Source organism: Labrus mixtus, chromosome 3, assembly GCF_963584025.1.
Source record: "Labrus mixtus chromosome 3, fLabMix1.1, whole genome shotgun sequence".
Lineage (NCBI taxonomy): Eukaryota > Metazoa > Chordata > Actinopteri > Labriformes > Labridae > Labrus > Labrus mixtus.
The window spans coordinates 7,867,894-7,889,246 of record NC_083614.1 but is presented as its reverse complement, the minus strand read 5'-3'; the positions used below and the strand labels follow the sequence as shown (position 1 = coordinate 7,889,246).

Genomic DNA, 21,353 nt, shown 5'->3' with positions numbered 1-21,353 from the left:
TTTTATTTGCTAATTGTTTTGCACCAAAACACAAAGTCAAATTCATTGTGTAAATGTACTTAACAAAAAAAACAATTCCGATTTAACCTCCTGTAGCTTCACAATATCATTCCTATGATATTCCTAAAACTTGTGAAATATCTATCTTTCTTTAAAGACTTTAAAATCCTACAAAACAGTGAAAACAAAAAAAAAAACACCTCTTTCCATGACACAGCCAGCCAGCTGAGCTGAGTGCTGCTGCTGCTGCTCTCAATCCAATTTTTTTCTCGCTCCCTCCCCCTCTTCCTCCCCTCTCTCTCTCCCTCCTCCTCCTCCCCTCTCTGCGTCCCCTCCTCCTCCCCCTGTGCTCTGCTTTTGATCCCACAGGGACTTGCAGCCTTTACATTCCTCTCATTCCAGCCGCAGCGAACAATCAGCTCTCAGTTATTTATTGGTGCGGGTCGCGCTCCGCTCGGCTCAGTCTGCTGCGGAGAGTTTTACATGGAGGAGATCAGAGGAGGAAGAAACACGGGGAGATTTGTGGACTAACTTTGTTGAATTAAGCGCAGAATACTGAACGAATACGTCGAGCTACGTTTGCTGTTGTTTTGTGTAATGACGAGAGTTTATCTGGGTAAGTTCTGCTTTTTGTTTTTGATGGTTTTTCTCTCTCTCGTGACTGTGTTTGGATGCCTGAAGACGTCCGACTGGCACGTTGTGAATGTGAATGTGTGAGAAACAATGCAGCTTCTAAATGTGCTGCAAGTTTTATTTAAGGTTTATTCTTTTGATGTAGTGTGACTTTTACGCACGCTAATTTGGATGCCTTTGTCCAAAATTAGCAGTTCAGTTTATTAATTTAAATCTTATGAACTTAAAGACTCTGTATGGTTTTAATATCTTTGGGACTGTTAGGAACTAGAAGAGAAACGTTTTTTTATCAACAGACTTTACATATGTTGGTGTGCGTTTGCTAAAAAAAAAAATTTTTGTGCAATGCTTCACCATTTATCTCAAACTATGCAGGGATTTCAGTCTATTTGTTGTTGTTTGAGTTTACCAAGTCAAGTCAGATCACTTTTTTTTTTAAAATAGCCTAACACATTTAAAAACATCAGGAGTTGACCCAAACTGATTTTCAGTTTAAGTAGATGGATCAGAATCTTTCTATATTAAGCTATCAACAATCAACAAGGTACAATAAAAGGCAATGATCCATAAATAATACAGATAACATTTGTGGGACCATTCAGTGTCTTTATAGGAATTGATCATATTCTATATATTATATTTATTCTGTCTGTGATGGCATCTGTAGAGTATCACACTCCTGTCTGACTTTGTGAAAGTTGTGCTTAGGAGTGTGTGGGCAATAAAACTTGATCTGCTCTGACATCACTGACTGGGGTATTTCCAGCAATAGCTCATAACAATGTCGTTCAACAAAAGTGTTGATAAATTGCTTGAGGGGAATGTGTGTCTCTGTTTGTGATGCTCACTGACGATGAAGAACCATGAAAACACAGATCTGCTGAGATTAAGAAGTACTTTACATTTTTGTGCAACGCTAAGTCTGATCCTTTTGTTTCCATCAGATATCTGACTCGTCTATCTCTCAGACTTCCCTCGTCGGCTGTTTCTGAACTAATATCCAGTTTATTGAAATGAGAACCGCTGAGGACTCATCTGGAACGGTCCTACACCGGCTTATTCAGGAGCAGCTCCGTTACGGGAACCTGACGGACACTCGCACACTCCTGGCCATCCAGCAGCAGGCCCTGCGCGGTGGAGGCAGCAGCAGTGGTGGCGGCAGCGCCGGGAGTCCTCGCTCCTCTCTGGAGAGCCTGACTCAGGACGAGTCTCAGTACATGCAAATGTCCGCACGGCAGGAGCCTCAGGGCCAGGAGCACCACGGGGACTGTCTGCACTCTGAGAGCCAGGTGTGCCATCTGTACCAGCTCCATGGAGAGGAGCTGCCCACATACGAGGAGGCCAAAGCCCACTCACAGTACCTGATCTCCCAGCAGGCCGAGCAGGGGGCCCCCAGCATGGACATAATGGGGGGACACAGTGAGGGACAGTGGGATCTGAAGAGGGAGCACGCTCGCTCCCTCAGTGAGAGGCTCATGCAGCTTTCTTTGGAGAGGAACGGAGCCCGGCGGAGTGCAGCTATGAGCTCCTCACACAGTTATCCACAGCTGTACAGCGATAATGTAACAAACTCTGTGAGTCATGAAGGGATCCATCAGAGTGTGGACCAGCGAGCGCCGCCCCCGGACTATCCTGTCTTTGCCAGACTTCCCGGATATATGCTGAGCCACTCGCAGGAGCATGTACAGTACTACAGAGACCCTCCTCCACCCTTTTACGCTCAGCATCACAGGTAAATGATGGAGTAATGAAATCAGATAAAGCTTTCATTCAGTATTACCCTCACCTCGTGGTGTAATGGTTACTCATGTCTCCCCTCAGCAGGTACGTGTCTGCTCAGTCCCAGGTGGCTCACAACAACGGCAACACGATCCCAGCCTCCAGCAGTAACTTAGCTCAGACTGATGCGTTGATGCGGGAGAACGAGCGGCTCAGGCAGGAGCTGGAGGTCTACGCAGAGAAGGCCGCTCGGCTGCAGAAGGTGAGAAACGAGTGGAGCCGATGGTTCAATTCAAGGAGATGGTGACTTTGAATCGATAAAAGTTACAAATCAATGGTTGTATTTACAAGTTTTAATTTGATGTGTGGAGAGTTTTCACCTCAGTCAAACCTTTCCAACCCCCCCTTTGTCTTTCAACATGCTGGCATATTGCCACAAAGTAGATACATGCTTCAACACCTGGGACCCACAAGTGTTCACTCAGGAATGTTGATTCCAACTATTCTCTTGTGCTCAGTGGTATGAGCCATTAGCCTGCAGGCAGTAGAAAAGAAATGCAGAGATGACTAATTGGCCTCATTGATATCAACAGCTGAAAACTAAACCACAGTGCAGACAATGACTGTGGTTGCTTTTTTCCCAGAGATTAATCATCTTCTCACACATTCCCCCCCCCCCCCCCCCCAGTTGGAGTTGGAGATTCAAAGGATTTCTGAAGCGTATGAGACTCTGATGAAAGGATCTGCAAAGCGGGAGACGCTGGAGAAAACAATGAGGAATAAGCTAGAGGCCGAGATTAAGAGGATGCACGACTTTAACAGAGACCTGAGAGGTATGTGTTGGACCAAATCCTCCCTTGTGAACTACAGTCTGCTTTGTACTGTGTCTTAACCATCATGTTGTGTTTGTCATCCTCCGCACAGAACAACTTGAGACAGCCACCAGACAGCGAACTGCCAAGGAGGCTGAGTGTTCAGACCAGAGACAGCAAGTCTTTGTTAAACTGCTCGAGCAAAGTGAGTTTAAATCTGCATCAGTCTTTATTTGAAAAGCTGTCTTCTCTTTGCACGATTCAAGGCGGATTTTTACTGATTTGACAAATCTTGCTTTCCTATGAGGCGTCAAACAATGTCAGGAACATAGTTAAGCAGGGATTGGTTTCCTCTGTCAGTGATGTGGCGGGTTATAAAAGCTGTCCTCACATGTCAGGACACAAATGGCTCTATCTGTAACGTGAAGAGTCACTCTGGGCACTTACTGAGACGCCAGCCATTTTTCATAGCTGCAGTAAATGTGGCCTGGATTCCAGGAATTTTTTTCAGTATTTCAGGCTGTTCCAGCAGTAGGAATGCCTCCCTCCCTCTCTCCCTCCATCTCTCTCCTCCCCTTCAGCTCAGTTTGCATCACTGCTGACTTCCCTCCTTGAGGGGAACTAATAAGTCTGGGACTCCAGGGCATCCAGGCCTGACTCAACATGACCTTTGCCTGTCTCACTCACCATGTTTGGGATTTTTTTTTTTTTTTACTGCATGGTTCAATCATGATCCAGAAGTGATAATTTCTTCCACTCTTCACTGTGTTATGCAGGAATGTTATCATCCTAAACCAAACTATCAGAAATAGTGTCTGTTTAATGTTCCTGCAAACATTAATCATGGAGCAACAGAAGCAAAAACCTCATTTTTTAATTACAATAGGTGGATGTGAAGGTTGTTTTTTTTTGGTCTTCTAGGGCCACTTGAGTTATATTTTGAGCTTCTTGTTTACTTCTCGTCCTTAGAAGCATTCCTGAGCTTTTCCCAGTACAAGGCAATGCTTGTGTGCGTAAGTGGATAAGAGGAAGTCTGCATTCCCTCCACAGGCATGCAGGCGTGTTGTGTAATCAACCTCTTTTTGAAAGTAGCGCAACAGACAAACTGGATTTTGCTTCTAAAACACTCTAGTAAAACATCGTCCAACTTTTAATAAGTGAAGGAAAAATATTAGATTTATTGCTTATAGGAAGTTCAATGTGTAAAAAAACTGGTTGAAACTTTGATTCACGTTTCAGTTTTGTTGAGCCTCATGTCCTGACGGCAGTGTGTGAATGTCCCTTGTTGGGACACATTCCTTTTAAAATATCACACCTTGAGCCGATTCAACCACTAAATTATCTTATCAACAGCTGCTGAGAAACTCTATATGGAGTTTACTCTTCTTTTGTATTCATTGGACCTATGCTGCATTTCTGCCTTTGTCCCAAGACTTGAGAAAATAACCTAAAAGCCTCTTTTTCCTCTTTCTGCATCTCAGACGAAGAGCAGCAGAGGGAGCGTGAACAGCTAGAGCGTCAGATACAGCACCTGCGTGTCTCCGGGGAGGAGAGCCAGAGGAGACGGGAGATTCTCGAGCAGGCTCTGGCCACGACTCAAGCCAGAAACAGGCAGTTGGAGGAAGAGCTGCAGCGGAAGAGAGCCTATGTGGAGAAAGTGGAGCGGCTGCAGAGTGCGCTGGCTCAGCTGCAGGCGGCGTGCGAGAAGAGAGAAGCGCTCGAGCTGCGGCTGCGCACAAGACTGGAGCAGGAGCTGAAAAGCCTCAGAGCACAACAGGTGAGGAGAAAAGTTCTTACAGTCACTTTATTTTTGAAGCATGTTTAGGCTACCTTACATAAAGTACATAGTCTCTCTCTCCCTGATTTCTGATTCTATCCACTGTCCTCTCTCCACAATGCAGGCACGAAAAGCCAAAAAACAAATATTAAAAAAAAAGAATTCCCACTCAGGCTCAATGCTAAACAAAGCTACAGGCTACTTCAGTGTAGCTTCATAGAGTACTGATGTATAAGTGGAATGACAGCAGTTTCCCCAAATGTCAAGTAGTGTATTGAAATAAAAGATCTTTGTTAACTGTAAGTGCTAAAAAATGATATCTGTTTTCTGTTATTTCAGTTTCAGAACCAGGCAGCCTACTCTTCAGCTTCAGAACTGAGCTCGTCCACGTTGCAGCAGCAGCAGCTGAGGGAGAAAGAGGAGCGTATTCTGGCCCTGGAGGCGGACATCACCAAGTGGGAGCAGAAGTACCTGGAGGAGAGCACCATGAGGCAGTTTGCAATGGATGCAGCTGCAACTGCTGCAGCACAGAGGTATGATAAAACATGAAAACATACCTGCAAAAACTGAGAAAATGACTATTTTAGTGAAGTTTTTTTAACAGTCTTCTTTTTTCTTTGCAGGGATACAACCATCATCAATCATTCCCCTCGGCATTCACCCAACAACAGCTTTAATGAAGACCTGCCTTTGTCTAGTCAAAGACATCAGGAGATGGAGAAAAGGTATACATAGATACATTTCTGCATCATTGTTACATTCCTTTTTGAATTTTCTTGGGCGTGTGATCTAACTTTATATTCAATGTGTTTAGGATTCGTGCGCTCCATGCTCAGCTCCTGGAGAAGGACGCTGTGATAAAAGTCCTCCAGCAGCGCTCTAGATGGGAACAGGGCAGGCTTCGTCTTGCCAGGTCCGTCCCCTCCATCCACACTGTGGCGGGCAGCACGGAGAGTAAAGGTGAGAACAAGATGTTTCCCTCACTACAAGCAATCCTCAATCCATACTGACACATGCTATTAAGTGACAACTGGCAGACTGGAGAGCGCCGCCAGACAGAATGTACACTTCCTAAAAAAAAAGTTGAAAGTAGATGACAAACCCTCTCGTGTCCCTCAAATAGACGACATGTTTTTAAACTGGAATGCATATCGTCTCTCACTCCAGAATAGCCCGATCCAGAATAGTCATGGGAAGAACTGAGCAGGGCAGATGTTCAGGAGTGTGTAACTGTGAATGTTATTAAGCAGCCTCCTCCTTTTGTCTCTGTTCGTAGGAAAGAGCCTCTCAGATGACCAGACAGGTGCTCCTGCTCTGCAAATCCAACCCCTGGTGGTGCCCAAGCGCCCGAGTCGAGACTCCAGCACCCAGAGTGACGAGTCCACAGCAGAGCCTAGCAAGCTAAAGACACCTGAAGTTATTCCATCAACTACGACGAGTAAGTGAATTGTTTTGTAAAGCATTGGACACCAAATCAGAACCTCTGCACTAACTATGGCTTATTCTTATCAGTAGGCCCCCTACACCCTGAGTATTATGACAATTGTTTAAAGACCCCCAGATCAAGACAGGCTTCAAGAGATGTTCAGACCAAATTCAAAGCTTTTATTTGCAATACCATTGCAGAAAAAATATATTTTAAAGACAAAAAAAAATGGAAATCACTTGCATGTAAGCAAAGGTTGTTTTTTTTCTCCAATTTGAGCAATACATCCATGTGACACTGTGTTTCAAACGCCTTGTAGTGTTGACATTATCCTGATGTCCTGAGTTTGCATCAGATGGTCAATTAAGAACTCCATTGAAAAAACAAGCACATATATGAGAAAACTCACAAATGTTCCTACAGTGGGACTTTTCCTGGAGTTAAAACACAGCTTTATGGACTGTTGATGGCTTAAAACTTTGATGTTGAAATCAAACCAGTGGTCTTGTGCAGCTTTGCACACAGTAGCTCTTGCAGTTGTGTTTGCTTTAGCATACCAAAGTTGTTTTTCTAATCTGCTAATTTTATCTCCACTGCAGACGCCTCGGAGGAGCCAAAGGCAGCACTCAAGACATTCAAGAGCATCAACAGCTCAGACGCGGAGGTGGTTGAAATCCTCATTTGAGTGCTCACTGCAGCCGATACGAGGGAGTGATGACAGAGACTCTCGGCCCCGAGTTGTTAAAAGGCCTTCGTGACGTCTGGCTACAAGTAACGAACGACTGACCGTCTGTCGTCAAAGTAAATGAACATGCAGAGTCCAGCATGAGTCGCAGTATCAAGGGGAGAGCTGAGCTCTACTTCAGCTGTGCAATTGACTCACGAGTCAGAATTCTTCAAGGTACCCGGACAGTGTTGTGTGTGTTGATAGGAAATGGACTGGTTGTGCATATGTTGTGCGTGTCACTTTTTTATGTATTTTATTTATATTTATATTATTAAGTGCTGCTCATATTGTGATGTTGTTTGTTGTTTGAGATGTAAGATGAACGAGGATCATTTGTCCTGCTCTGCTCCATTTAAATTATAAACTAATGTAGTCACTTTTCTGGATTCAGTTCCCAACATATCTGTGTTTTGTTTGGATTATTTTAAATCTCCAGTAGCGATCCTATTACCCTTCCCTTTGAGAGTAATGGGAATATTTATAAAATGACTCGGTGTAAGCATCCTTCCCGTGTCTCCATGCAGTGTTTGAGGATTACTCTGTTTAACAGAACAACTCAAACTTAAATGAACAGTTGCTTCTCTCTTAAAAATACATTCGGGCCCCTGCTCACAGCTCAGTGGAGGATTTGGAAACTTCCTTTGAATGTGGAGCCTGCAGAACCTCTGCTCGTTTCTCTCTTAAAAAAGCCTGCGAGGATTGACAGCATTTCGCGGAGGTCTAATTTTCCATATCCCAGGTTAATGTTTGGGGGCCTCACATGGCGGCTGCCCAACATTTCTCTCCCCTCCGTTGACACGCTGGAGCTAATCTTCTCACATTCCCCTCACTGAGGGAATGCTCCCGTTAAAGAAAAAAAGGCTATCTAAAGTCTGACCCCTCGCCCTTGTTAAAATGGCACACATTCTCCACATGATTCCTTTTCTCGGGCTGGTTATTTCTTCTGTGCCGTGGTGGCTGGTTCCACCACGGCACAGAAACGGTCAACTATAATTGGCCTGCATTTGCTCCTCTATTTTCCGTTCCCATCACTGTGTTATATTCAGCCATGTTTTCTCCATTGCTCAAGTATCTCACATATCTGAGAGGACTTACACATCATTTTCTATTTATTTCCCCCTGCATGGTGCGGGATCACTGAACACTGCTGAATGTAGACTCCTGTTTTCCAGGACTGTGTTTTATATTTAACTGGAATGTGTCATTATTCAGATTTCTTTAGAGGGGGAAAAAAACTCCCAAAAAAGAGAAGAAAAAAAAGAAAGCTAATATATTATGCTGCAGTTTTGAATTGTTGGATTCCATCTCGACAACATTACCACAGGAGTATCTGCATCAAGTCTAACTGATATCACATGAAATGAAAGTGACTGGTATTACCCTGAAGCTTCCCATCATATTTCCCGCCACAATGCATTTGCTGGTCAATGCGGTGTGTCCTTTGTTGTAACGCCCCTTCACTTTTTTCAGAATGTGTTTACATGAATGGCTGTTTGAAGTGAGAGAAGTTAATATATTCTGTTTGTGTTTTTTCATTTATATACTGTATTCGTATTGTTTTCTGGTGCCAAAGATGTACTCTATGTTTAAGTTATAACCGTTGAAAAAAAACAAAAGGTCCTATAAAGGCGCCTTGCTTCAGCTGGTTGAACCATTTTGTTGTGGCTGTGAACTTTTGTAAAGGAAACATTTGTATGTACGCCTTAACATTTCACTACGATAGATTAAAATTCTTAATATATGTCCTATAAAAGGTTTCCTGTTTTTATTTGTTGCACTGGTTTTCATACAGTAAATACACTGGATTGAATACAGAAACACTGCTGAATGTCTGAGGCTTCACAGGAGGTTATTGGCAAAGGATAATCAAATATTGAAATACCTTGCTCACGGCATTCACTGATGGTGTTACCAAACCAACATTCTGCTATGACCGCTATCTTCAGAGACAATTATGTGGGATGTCAAAACTTAATGACAACCTCAACGTTACATATTTCCTAAAGGTCACATATTATTCTCCTTTTCAACAAGTTAATATAAGTTTCAAAGCTCTCCAAAACATGTCTGTGAAGTTTCTTGTTCTAAATCCACTCTGATCCTGTATTTGATCATGACTATAAACCCCTCTATCTCAGCCCTGCTCAGAACAGGCTGTTTCTGTGTCTGTAGCTTTAAATGTAAATGAGCTGTGTCTGACCACGCCCCTCTGGAGGGGTTTGGATGGGTTGAGCTTTATTGTACTGTGCCCATTTGTTTATGATGAGAATGCAGACTCAGAGGGCAGAACGAACACCTAGCTGCACCTGCAGTAACACCTCCCCCCCCACCTGGGGGGTTACTGCCCTTTGTGATGTCACAAAGGGAAAACCTCCAAACAGCCTGTTTGAGCAATTCCTGAAAAATGGAGAAGGCAAAAGATGGCGAGGATGGGCTCTTCTTATGATTGGCGGTCTGTAGACTGACTAGGGAAACATAGGTGTTAGAAAAAACACGGCAAAGCGTATTTTGCATAATATGTCACCTTTAATTATGTTGTTAAGAAATATTTTGGCCAGTTTATCACACTCTGAGGAATGTATTGTTTTCAATGGACTACATTATAAACTTACACTGATTGAACATCTCTACAAAACATAGAAACAAAAACAAAAAATACCCTTAATAGTTGTTAAAATCCTGCATCTTCCTCTATTCCCTCACAACCCCAACACAGTTTCTGCAGATGGCTGTTCGACATGAGTCTGGTTCTGCTCGAGGTTTCTGCCTGTTGGCAGTTTTGTCTTGCCACTGTAACTTTCCTAAGTGCTTAGCTTATGATGGATTAATGCTGGCTCTTTGATAATAATATTACAGAGTATGGCCTAGACCTGCTCTTTTTGTGAGCAGGTGTCCTGAGATAACGTTTGTTATGAATTGGTGCTATGCAAATAAAGACTGAATGATTAAGTGATTGACCTTACATTAATAAGTCTATACGTTTGGGATGACAGTTGGGATGGGCTTGAAACTCAGTGTAATAGAAGAGTGAATTGACTTAGTGAAGATTAAACTACACAACTGACTATAGTTTTAAATGTTATCTTACATTAGCCACCTTAAAGGAGTTAACTTTAACTGGTGAAGGAAAAGACTCTGCTCTGTATGACCTACAAAAGCAAACCAGACCATCAGCTACAATATTGACTATTTGTTTATGGTAATTGTTATCGCCTTTTTACCGCTGCTGGAGGTTAGGTGTCACATGAGACGATTAACGGCACGTTACAAAATCAGCCTTTTAAGTTATTCCACAGCAAATATTTGAAAGATTTGACTGTAAACTGAAAAACAGCAGAAAGAGATCAATTGTTTGAAAACCCTACTTACACATGTAAAGGAGTTCCTCACAGGAGCTTTCAACCAGATGCAAATTGTTTGCTTTTTGTCTGCAGGTGAGGAGAAGTTTTTTGGCCATTATGACTCACACTAAAGAATTTATGCTTTTGGTATTAATAACCGACAATGACTGGAAACCCCCCCAAGAAAATGGCAAAAATTCCCTTAAAATTTGGATGATCTTAAACTCAGCTGTCAGTTGACTCTACTGCAAATAAAGAGAAAATAAATGTTCTGAAAAACAAATCAGCCTCACTAGCTGCGTCTGCAGTTCACCGTCTGTGTAACTTTGGGATGACAGATGGGAAAAGCTAAAAATGTAGTATAATAAAAAGGATAAATTACTTTGTAATGTAAGCTACACAGCTGTGTACAGTTTTAAACATTAGCCAACTTTAGCTAATGGTACGTATATAAGCTACCGGTCATACCAGACCATGTAAGGCTGTTTCAGATATACTGCTGAGAGATCTGAGTAAAGTGATGAAACTTTTCCTTTTATTGGAAAATTTATTTTTATCTAGTCCATCATGAAGAAATCTTTTTGATTATACATTTTGTAATTAAAATCTCACCCACTGTAGGCTTATAGGTTGTGGTACAATGTTGTTATTCCTGTCTTTATGGAGATGATGGAGGCTGAGGTTCATTCTGAATTCATTGTCGTAGTGATGGTTTGAACCGTTTTAATGGGACAAAATGTATTCAGTGTTTTGCTCCTGAAAAACAATGCATCCCGCTGCCTCGGGTGTATACTCAGTATGTCCAAAACATTTGGATATGGCTAAATATACTGCATCTGTGGAGTGATGATGCCCTTCTGGTTCTCTCAGTTTCATCAACAGGCAGCTGTTTGTTGCAGAAAAAGCTCTGAAATCCCCTCTGTCAAGTACCAACGGCCGACAGACAAAGTTAGCGACTGTCATGTGGACATACAGCGCTCGCTGACAAAGAAGTCGACCTCAGCATTAAGTTCAGACCAAACAGCTAAAAGGAGGGTGACTACATCTGCCAGCCAGCAACAGGACTACAAATCTTTGAAGTGAAAATGATTTGTGTTTACAGGGTTGTGTGATTGTCTGAATATATTTGGATAAATATGGAAGAATAAGTTGTAAATAATCAATACTTTCTCACTTAGCATCCCCATGTTTTAATCGTTGTATTGAGTACTGAGTTTAATGCTCAGCTATCAGCTACCCTCAGAGTAACTTGTGCCAATTTAATGTCAAAAAAACTCTTTTTGGATGTATTTTGAATTCAGGAGGGACATGTACAAACAGGTGTGAAACATAAAAAAACAGCAGATAGATTGAGTGAAACTGAGTTATAGCGAATAGGAACTCTGAATGTATTGACAATATTGTTTGTTGTGTATGAATGGATCAAGTGGCAAACCTGCAGGCCTGGTTTACAGGTCGTTACGCTGCCCTTCACTGAGTGAAATAATGATTGAATACAAAGTTTGGTTGTTGTATTTAGCGTCTCTATCAAAACAATATAAGAATGAACATTTTCCTTATGTTTAAGTAAAGTTTATCTCATAACAGTGGTACCAGTAGCTCAAAGTAACGCCAGCTGTTTCCCTCACTCATATATGTTTTCATCAAGCCGGAGAAAAAGATTCCCTTTCTTTATTTATCTGTAGCCTGTTGTGTAATAAACCTAGGGTCTAGTTAAATGCACATGGTAACTTCTGCTGCTAAGGTTTTTTCATTCAAAAACACTAACACATAGTGCGTTCACACTTACACTTAACAACTGAAAACCTCCTGAATTCTTCTGGGTGAGCTGCATGTGTGAACCGAAAAGGCCAAAGTTTTCATTCTGACTTTATCTGGAGTATCTCCTCTGAGCTTCCAGAGTATTTTTTCTGCAGAAAATCTGAGTAAGCTGATGTGAGAACACAGCAGGATAGTGAGTGGGAGGCAGTGGTGACTTTTTTATTGACATGTGATCAATGCATGGCCGTACTGTAGATTGTATGCATGTGGCCTTTGCGATTTCTGTGCATGAAATCAAACTGCTGCAGTACATTTTATGTCCACCAGTTTGTTCTACTCCTGCTCATTTGTTGATATTGTGATTTTGTCAAACTGCACATATCATTGATATAAAAACAAATATTCTCTTCATACCGCCGTGTAGCTGACTCTGTCACTTTGTCCACCAGTGTCATGTTGTTCTTTGTAAGCTATGTCTCGCCTCATGAGTCTCCCACTGCGTGTGGACAACCATATAAGGAGTATGTCAGGAGTGCATATGTGAAAATGGCTAAAGTGGTCGTCTGCTAACATTGCACATATGGACAGGATCATGGGAATCAATGTTTTTAACAGCCAGTTCTATCTCAGTTAAAATATCATATTAACTAACAATGTCATGTATCAACGTTTTATTCAGGTAATTCACATATTCCACACAAAATATCATGTTGGGTTTCACAAGATTGAGTGTTGGCCTGATTGATTTGGGTCTTTACAGTGTTCTTATTGTTCTCATTAAATCCTAAGCAAATGATGAAATACTTGGAATTTCAGCCCTCATCATCAAAAAAGGATCTTGTTTCACATGACGGGAAATCATTCGGCTGACTGTTGAGGCATAAATACTGAGAATATGGTAACATGAGACTGTAACATGCACCCAGACGTGTAGTGAAGTTGAAATGAATTGTAAATAGAAATTTAAAAGCATTAAATAATTCTGTACAGGTCAAGTATTGAACTATATAAAAGCTGATTTGATCCCTTTTAGGGAATGTGTTTTTGCATGCTGTTTTCATATTATGTCTAACATACAGATATAGCACTCAGAAGCAAAGGTGCCTCTGCAAACTTTGACTTTTAATGTAAATATTTTGCCCCCCCCCTTGTTCCCTGTGGTGAGCCCAGGTTGGCATACCATACATGCCTCACATTTTCCTCCTGTTGCCTTTTCTTGTTGTAGCCGAGTGCCACTTTTCTCAGCTCAGAAAGGCTGCAATAACATGTGCTGAATGCCTTTTTAAGCCTACTGCAGTCTGTGATGGACCATTATTTGTGCCCCTCTCGTGCTCCGGTAGATCATATTTCAGATGAAACTGTGAGTTGTGAGGTGTTTCTGTAGGTGAAAAGTTATGATTACGTGACTCCAAGTTTTCCATCCATTCCTCTCAAGTGAGCTGAAGTCATAATAATCCATTCAGGATGAAAAAAAATCCATCATTGCGTACATGTATGCATTCCTCGCACATCTGGAGTCCTGCAGGAATGACCGCAATTGTCGTCACCTTGGTGTTGCATTCTTCCCCATGATTTCCCCACGTTGGCTCTTTTTAAGGTTCTCACTTAACAGCATCGGCCAAAGAGCAGATTATCAAGAAAATAAGTCGATGAAGTGAGCTTTGTTTGAGATTAATGAACGCTTTTGTTGATGGTAATACATGGTTAGCAAATTGAAGAGTCATGTGGAATAATATGCATTCTTTACATTCTGTCCTTTTTACTCTCCTTACATTTATCTAGCCTCTTTTCGCACTTTTAAAGTCATGCACTGTTTGTCCCATAATGTGAGTAAATCAATTAGTCTGGCAGCAATAAAGGGGACAATTGGTTACAAATCATCTGATCCTTTTGGAGGCCCTTGAGCACATTTTTTCACTGAAAGCCTGCGTGAAATGTTTGGAAAAATAACTGTGGAGCTCTGTGTTTTGCCTTAATTTCCATGGAGATTCCAAAACTTCCTGCCTTTAGCGCTCATGGAATGTGCCCCCACTCCACCCCCGAAACTTTTCCACATAAATCAGGGCACCGTCCTCAAAACGTTTGAGGCGGTTACAGAGATGGAGCAAACCTCTCAGATAGAAGGCTGTGTGTGCTTAAAGCGTTGACTCTCGTCGAGCAGGAGCAGGAGCACCACACCTGTTCTGCATCCCTGCTGCGCTCCTCCTCTGCATCCCTCGTGAGACCTGAGCTTTTGTTTGGTACTCCTTTACTAAGTCCCTTGTTCATTTGGGATTACAATGACTTAATAAGTACAAAACGCAAGCATTAACTTTGAATCACAAATAGTTTTTGAAATAAAAAAACCCTTGTGTTCTTGGACTGTTCAGTAGAATGAATTACCTCTTTTGTCTTTGCACATTGTACAACTCAATTTGCTGTGTGTGTGTCTAAGAATAAAAAACAACATTCATCACATTCCTACATGCATTCTTCATCAGACACATGACCATGTAGCTATAAAAGAGGAAAGAAGTATTCACAAAAATGAGTGCATTCAGAGCAGTCTGGAGTGTTTTTTATTGGCCTTTTGGATATTACTGCACCTTACAAGAATATCATTGTATGAGAGGTTATTGCAACATGAGTAGTTCTGCATGTTATGTTCTGCACCATGACTGTTAATGTACATTAAATGAACAGAATAAAGTCACCAGTGTCGAGACGTTACGTTTCCCTTGAATGTTCAAACAAAAGAACAAGGAAACTCATCTTTCTGTTCTCTTGACAGATGAATTTACCCGAAATGAGAGGAAAGTAGAATTCATGTAGAATTATTTGTTTTATATGAAAGAAAATGTTCTTCTCTCTTGAACTTTTGGTGTCTTTCCTAATCTGCCCAAGCAATGTTTTAATTGCTTTACACTTTATAATGATACATGCCCAATGTCCACAAACGAGGTCTTCCCACTTTGCAGTGTTGTAACTTGTAGCTTCTGCTTACATTGTTCACGTTTGTCATTTGCCATATCAAGGCAAAATGGATGCAGTGGTCAGCATTGTCACATCATCAGAAGAAGATCCTTTATTTGAAAAAAAGTGTCCAGCTCTGTTGTTGCAATATGAAGCCAATGCAGAGGTGAAAAGAACCTGCAGTTCCCCAAGTGTCCACTTGAGGCTGGCTGCAGAAGCCCCATAAGTCACATACACCACACTCATCCAAAAACTATCTGTTTTTACAGCAGAAATAAACATGTTTACAGCCTTGTTAAAACAAATATTTTGGTCTGAATAGCTCATGTTTTTATAGGGACTCGCTCTACTAGGGCAGAACTGTTTTGATTTTATGAAGGATGAGAGTTATTCATCATAAGTCAGGGGGGCTGTTGTTTGGAGGATGAAGACCTGCCTCAGCTCCAGCTGTTTGCCAGCTGTTGGGTTGACCGGTAGTTAGGTTGAGACAGCATTTTCAATATGGCCTCCATTGACTGGCTTCAAAAGTCTCTTTCAGTAACTAATGTGTGAGACTTTGTCCATGGTTAGAAACCTGCAGGCCAGCAGGGGTATCTCTCTGGGGGGTTTTCTTGCCCTCCTCATGTCTGCATGGTCGTACTGCTTTCAATTAAAGACCAGAGACATTTAAATCAGGTCAATTGGTCACTCTAAAATGCATGAAGTTGTGAATGTGAGCCTGTGTCTGTCCTGTGGTTGACTTGTCACCATCCATGATGGGGGCTGCATTCTTTTGCCATTGGATGGAAAAAAAGGAGAGTCCTTCCTCGTCCCAGTGAAGAATAATAAAGTATAAGTTGTAGCTAACCCTAAATGTAATGTCCTAACATGAGGAAGCTATGTTGCAGGAGAAACTAGACTTGCTGGTGAGTGTATTGCATTCACAAGAGTTATTGACTGCCTGCTAACCTGCACCCTGAGAGCTAGTATCTTCAAAGGAAAAGGAAGACTCACACTTTTTCACACGTTATTTTCTGCAGCAACAGATAACTCTATACAGCCACAAAAGTTCTAAAAATCTACTGTTCACCATTAGCAGCAAACACACAAAGCTTGGTGGGCTTGTTACCAGAGTGGCAGATTTGAGTTGGTCAAGAGCCATACTTTGTATCGTGGTTTGGATCATTATTAAATCCTTTTTTGTAGAATGTAATGGCCTGATATTAGCTGCTGAAACCACTTTAAAAAAAGGGAAAACATTGCTGTCAACAGCTATTCTACAGTATGTGACTTCATTAACAAAATCTGGAGATTTGAAAGACTTTATTAATTTGGAAGTTTCTATTATAGACTACTAAACCCTTAAAGACTGCAACCTAGACTGGATACTACACCAACAAATAATTTGAACAGTACTTGAATGACTAGAAAATGACTCACCTTTGCCCCTACAAATATAATAGCGACTTGTCTATAGGTTCCAAGCATATATTTTCTTCACACATAGATTCAGAGGCTCATACTCCTCCTCTTCATCCATGTCAGTGTTCCTATACTTTTGAGAGTATATACTTACTTTATATAGTGCCCATTTTTGGGGGTAAAATAATGTTTCCAGGACTTCATTTAGAACTTGGTGCCCATTTCTCTGTTGGAAAGGTCCCTTGTCCATGAGGAAAGTTTCTGTGGTGGAAATCTTCAAACTGTCTTCTAACCTCTATCCCCAGCTCCAGTCTTAACTTATTTCTTTGCACTTCGACTAAAACACTTTCAGTGTTCCTCATGCAGCAAGCAAAAGGCACCAGGTACATTAATCAATCAATCTTTTTTTTTTGTACAGCACCAAATCATAACAAATGTTATCTCAATACACTTTACAAAAAGAGCAGGTCAGGGCTGCATGTTATATTCTTTACAGAGACCCAACATGAATCCTCCATGAGCAACACTCTGCAACAAGATGATGCCATGACGGCTGGTTAAATCCCAGACTTGCCAGTGGTTACCAGTGAATCAATCGAGCCACCACATTCAGAAAGACTGATTCACTGGAGGAACAAACTGGATGCATGAGTCACACGCGTGTGTCTGAAGCAACACAGAGCGACGTGCTGTGGAGGACGATCTCCGAGCTATATGAAGACAACCTGACGCCTGAGTCAGAGATGAAGATCAGACACTGAGCGGCCAGGTGCGAGCTGTGAAGAGTTGCTTTCTTTAAGTCTACATTGCCAATGACTAATTAAGAGTGTAGACAATTGTTTCAAGTGGCAGAAGAGGTATGTGAAATGTCAGAGGACATAAGGACAACAGAGACTAAAGAATTCAGACTGAGGATGAGCTGATAAAAATGATAAATCGGCGTAACTAGACGGCCACAGGCAGTTTGCGTTCCCTGAATATTCTCCCTCAGCTGACACATGTTGGTATCACAGTTTAGTCTCTGTTTGCTCCTCTGTGAAATTCACAGCCTCCTTTATCAACGTCATAATGACAAGGCCTTTTACTTATATCTTGTTATTCCTCTGTTAAAATGAAGTGCTGTTCAAAGAATGTCTGTCACAAGGGTTGGACAAGCTTTCAGTTATAAAGCAACAAACCAACAGGTGTATGTGAGTGAGTGAGCACAGCTGGGGAATTTACTGGGCATGTCTCAGCATGCAGGAATGTTTTATATAACCCTTTATGGCCCAGGTGTAGTAAATTATGTTCATCAGTAGGTGCTCAGGTGCTGACAGGACACTGACGTGAACATAGTCATGACAGATGAATGGCACAAAAAAACAGGGAGATGCTACCCTGGGAATAATCTGTTCAGTAATGAAATCACACAGTTAATTTAACATTTATTTAATCTGGAAAGCCTCATTTAGATTAAGAATCTTGCTTACAATAGTGTCCCGGCCGAGACAGGCAAGCAGCACATTTGAAAAAAGTTACAGACATAAAACACAAAGAAATTACAAAACAAAAGTCAAAACAAGTCCTGGCTCACAGCAGCAAGTCAAAAGACAAAACCTTTACAACCTGATGCCTCTTCCTCCAACACCTTCAGTCTTATTTTAAAAAAAGAGAGCAGCTCCCCTAGAATAAAATCTTCCTGCAGGAGATTCCAAGCTGCAGAACTGGTGTATCTAAAAACTCCTTTCCCCAGTTGCAGTATGCACTTGGGCTGTTGATAGTGAGAATGAAGTTTTGCGACTGGGTCACAGAACGAAGAGTGTGGCTGTCAACATTTTCCAAATGAATAAACTATTGCCTTATCAATAAGGATACAATGGCTACAATAGGGTTTGATGATGGCACTTGATTCATTTTTCATTAGCGAAATGAAGCCCAAAACGTTGCTGATTATAAATTATCCATGACACGTAGTATATTTATTGAATCAGGAGTTGGGGTCCATACCAGGTAATGTCCGAATAGGCAGACTGTTTAGCATGACCATTGACCTCACACTGTAAACATTTCTGTGTCATCGTCTATGTGAATTTGCCTCATTGAGTCTTATTCCTTCTTGTAGGCTATTAGCTCAGCTTGTGGGTGAAGGTACATTCATTTCTCTATGCCTGTACATGTTGAATCTACACGTGACAATAAAGAACATTTGAAACTTGAGCCACCCTGATTGGTTTGTGCACCCATTTAAGAAGTCTAACCGAAATGTAACATCTTAAAGTAATGTGAAAAATTGGAATGCAGAGGTAGAAAAAATATTCTTATATACTTAAAATAGGAGCCTTTTTTCTTGATGCATTTATGTAAACTATTTACAGACATTTATTCTTCATGTGTAAATAACAAGTCTTCTTGTTAAAGTACTTTCCATACACTCTTTAAACTGAATGAATGAGTTTTTTTGTTGTTTTTCAAGCTAAAGGCAATACTTTTAACACTTTAATTCATTTGCTCTTGCACTTCACATTTTCTCTGAGAATGAAATCGATTTCAGAACTGATTTAGTTTCAAACAAAATGCCCTCAGTTAACAGCTGAAGAGGTGAACATCCTCGGGGAGTTCACATCTCTTCAGTTGATCCCTGTGTAAGGACAAGTGACAGAGATACTACATATGAGGAAATAACTGTGGCCTACAGATAGTCACAGATATGAGAAGTGAAAGCCATGCATTATCTTAATATATCTTAAACGCAGCAAAACAGGGAATCCCTCAAGGGGAATCTAATAAAGTCAACTATTCATAAACACAGCCAGTGTTAAACCACTGACAACATGACCTTTCATTCTGTCTCATGTTGTTTCTCTAGATTTACACCAGTAGTCTGATGCAACCCCACTGATGCGTTCAATGACTTTCTAGTGCTCTGTGTATTTTTAGTACATGAACCTGAAGCAAACTGCTAAATGTCAGAAATATTAAAATGTTACTAATAACGTAAGCACAGTCTCTGTCTTATTAAATCATTTTTTTAAAGACCAGGGTTGGATTTTTTCCACTTTTTACCTTTCCATTGCTCATCGAAACATCTTTAGTCCTTCCTATTTGGGGTCTTGGGTAGATACCAAGTTCTTAACCATCTAATACAGTCTTGTTTTTTTTTTTTAAATGTATGGGTTAATACTTTATACTTATATGTTATACTTAAAGATATTTGCACTCAATGTTAATCACGCACATATCTGCACAACTGTACAGTTCCTGCATTGCACCTTTTGTATTTTTCTGGCAGTATTTCATTCGATGTTAATTTGCTTTTGCACCAATACACCAAGTCAGATTCTTTGAATATAGATTCTAACCCATTGTCCTCCAAGCGGGAGGCTTTCCCACTTTTCATTTCCCACTCTCTCACTCCCACGTTCCTATATTTGAGACCTAAAATAGCGTGTACAAAGGATCATGACTTGCCAAAAGTTTGATATCAACATGATGATTGGCTATAATAGGCACAATGACAACAATCATGTGAGCAATATGGGGGAAAATGGTAAAAGTTGGAGAAGTGGACAGATTCTTTGGTATGTGTTCATAACTCTAAACACAAACTGTCCTCAGAGGAAAATGTGGTCCCTGTAAAACTGTTTGAAGATGAAATGCTACACAAGAAGTTATGGTAGGGAGCCCGCAACAGTGAAACCGTAACTCTCCTGGTAGCTTTTTAGCTCCAAACAGAGTTACAGGGACTCATTTTTTCATTTGAATAAATTTTGTGTATTTAGTTCAGAAAATATAGTATAGAATTGTTTCACTTCACCAACTTTCAAATGTCACTACCAAATCTACATAGTGCACATTTAAGGGCCAGTGGATGACAGGGGCCCCTTAACAATACCAGAACATTAGTTAATTGCCTTTCAATATTAAATATGTAATATTCATTTAATATACTCTTATTTTTTCATGTGGCCCCAAATCCCTGGAGGCACCCTGCCTGTGAGACAACAAACCCTGGAACCCTTGTGCCAGGATTAAGTGAAAATTGGGTCTGTATTTTCATAACCTAAATGGATCACTCATTCAATTATGTAGCTAAACCAATGCTTTATAAAAGGATTTATTTTAGAAGAAGACTATAAACACATCTCTTCTGTCAGCTCAGTATGTTGCCATCATCACACGTTCATTGGATCCGTATAGGTCTAACTCATGGAAGCCGTGCAGCAGAGAACTATTTCTACATTTCTGCAGGTTTCTACTGCTCTCTAGTGTCTGCACTGGGATCTTACAGCAGGAGGGCTCACAGCTTGCTTCACTTTCATATCAGCCCGCTCCAAATAGCGGGAGACTCTCGAGGCTAGATATGGTTGTGTTACTGACGGAGATACCCGAAGCTTTACGAGACGGTTTCAATACAATATGCTTACAGGCAGCTGTTCACTGCTGTGAACTTAACAAAACTCTGACAACTATACAGGACCAAAAAAGAAATCCCCTACATTTAAATATGTACATATAGCCTGATTAAAGTACTTGAAACATAGCCTAATTCTATACCAAACATCTCATTTTTTTTTAAATTTTAAACTAAATTTACAGATAAGATTTTAGATTTCAAAAATATAAAATTGATGAGAGATTAAAACCAACAAATTTAAAAACATATATATATTTTCGTTTACTGTGCATTCATAAAGCCTAATTGTATACTAGGCTACAAATTATATTTTAATGAGGAGGTGTTTTTAACTTGTGTGCATTTTGCTAATCTTTCAACAAAGAAAGCCAACAGGATTCTTACTTGTATTTGTGTATGTTTCATAACATT

General features: G+C 40.8%; 1 protein-coding gene across 2 annotated transcripts; it reads left to right on the top strand.

Annotated features, from left to right (window-relative positions):
• The first annotated feature begins 388 nt into the window (after positions 1–388).
• Positions 389–8,847, top strand: amotl2a (angiomotin like 2a). 2 transcript variants are annotated; one of them, XM_061030534.1, is made up of 11 exons: positions 389–616; positions 1,578–2,365; positions 2,458–2,614; positions 3,041–3,185; positions 3,277–3,369; positions 4,646–4,941; positions 5,281–5,474; positions 5,565–5,666; positions 5,756–5,901; positions 6,218–6,379; positions 6,967–8,847. In XM_061030534.1, exons 2-11 carry the CDS (start codon positions 1,647–1,649, stop codon positions 7,050–7,052), a joined length of 2,100 nt encoding a protein of 699 aa, XP_060886517.1. In that variant the 5' UTR covers positions 389–616; positions 1,578–1,646; the 3' UTR covers positions 7,053–8,847. The 2 variants fall into 2 exon arrangements, with proteins under 2 accessions (XP_060886517.1, XP_060886516.1); XM_061030533.1 differs by having other exon boundaries at positions 390–616; positions 2,455–2,614.
• The last annotated feature ends 12,506 nt before the right edge of the window (positions 8,848–21,353 follow it).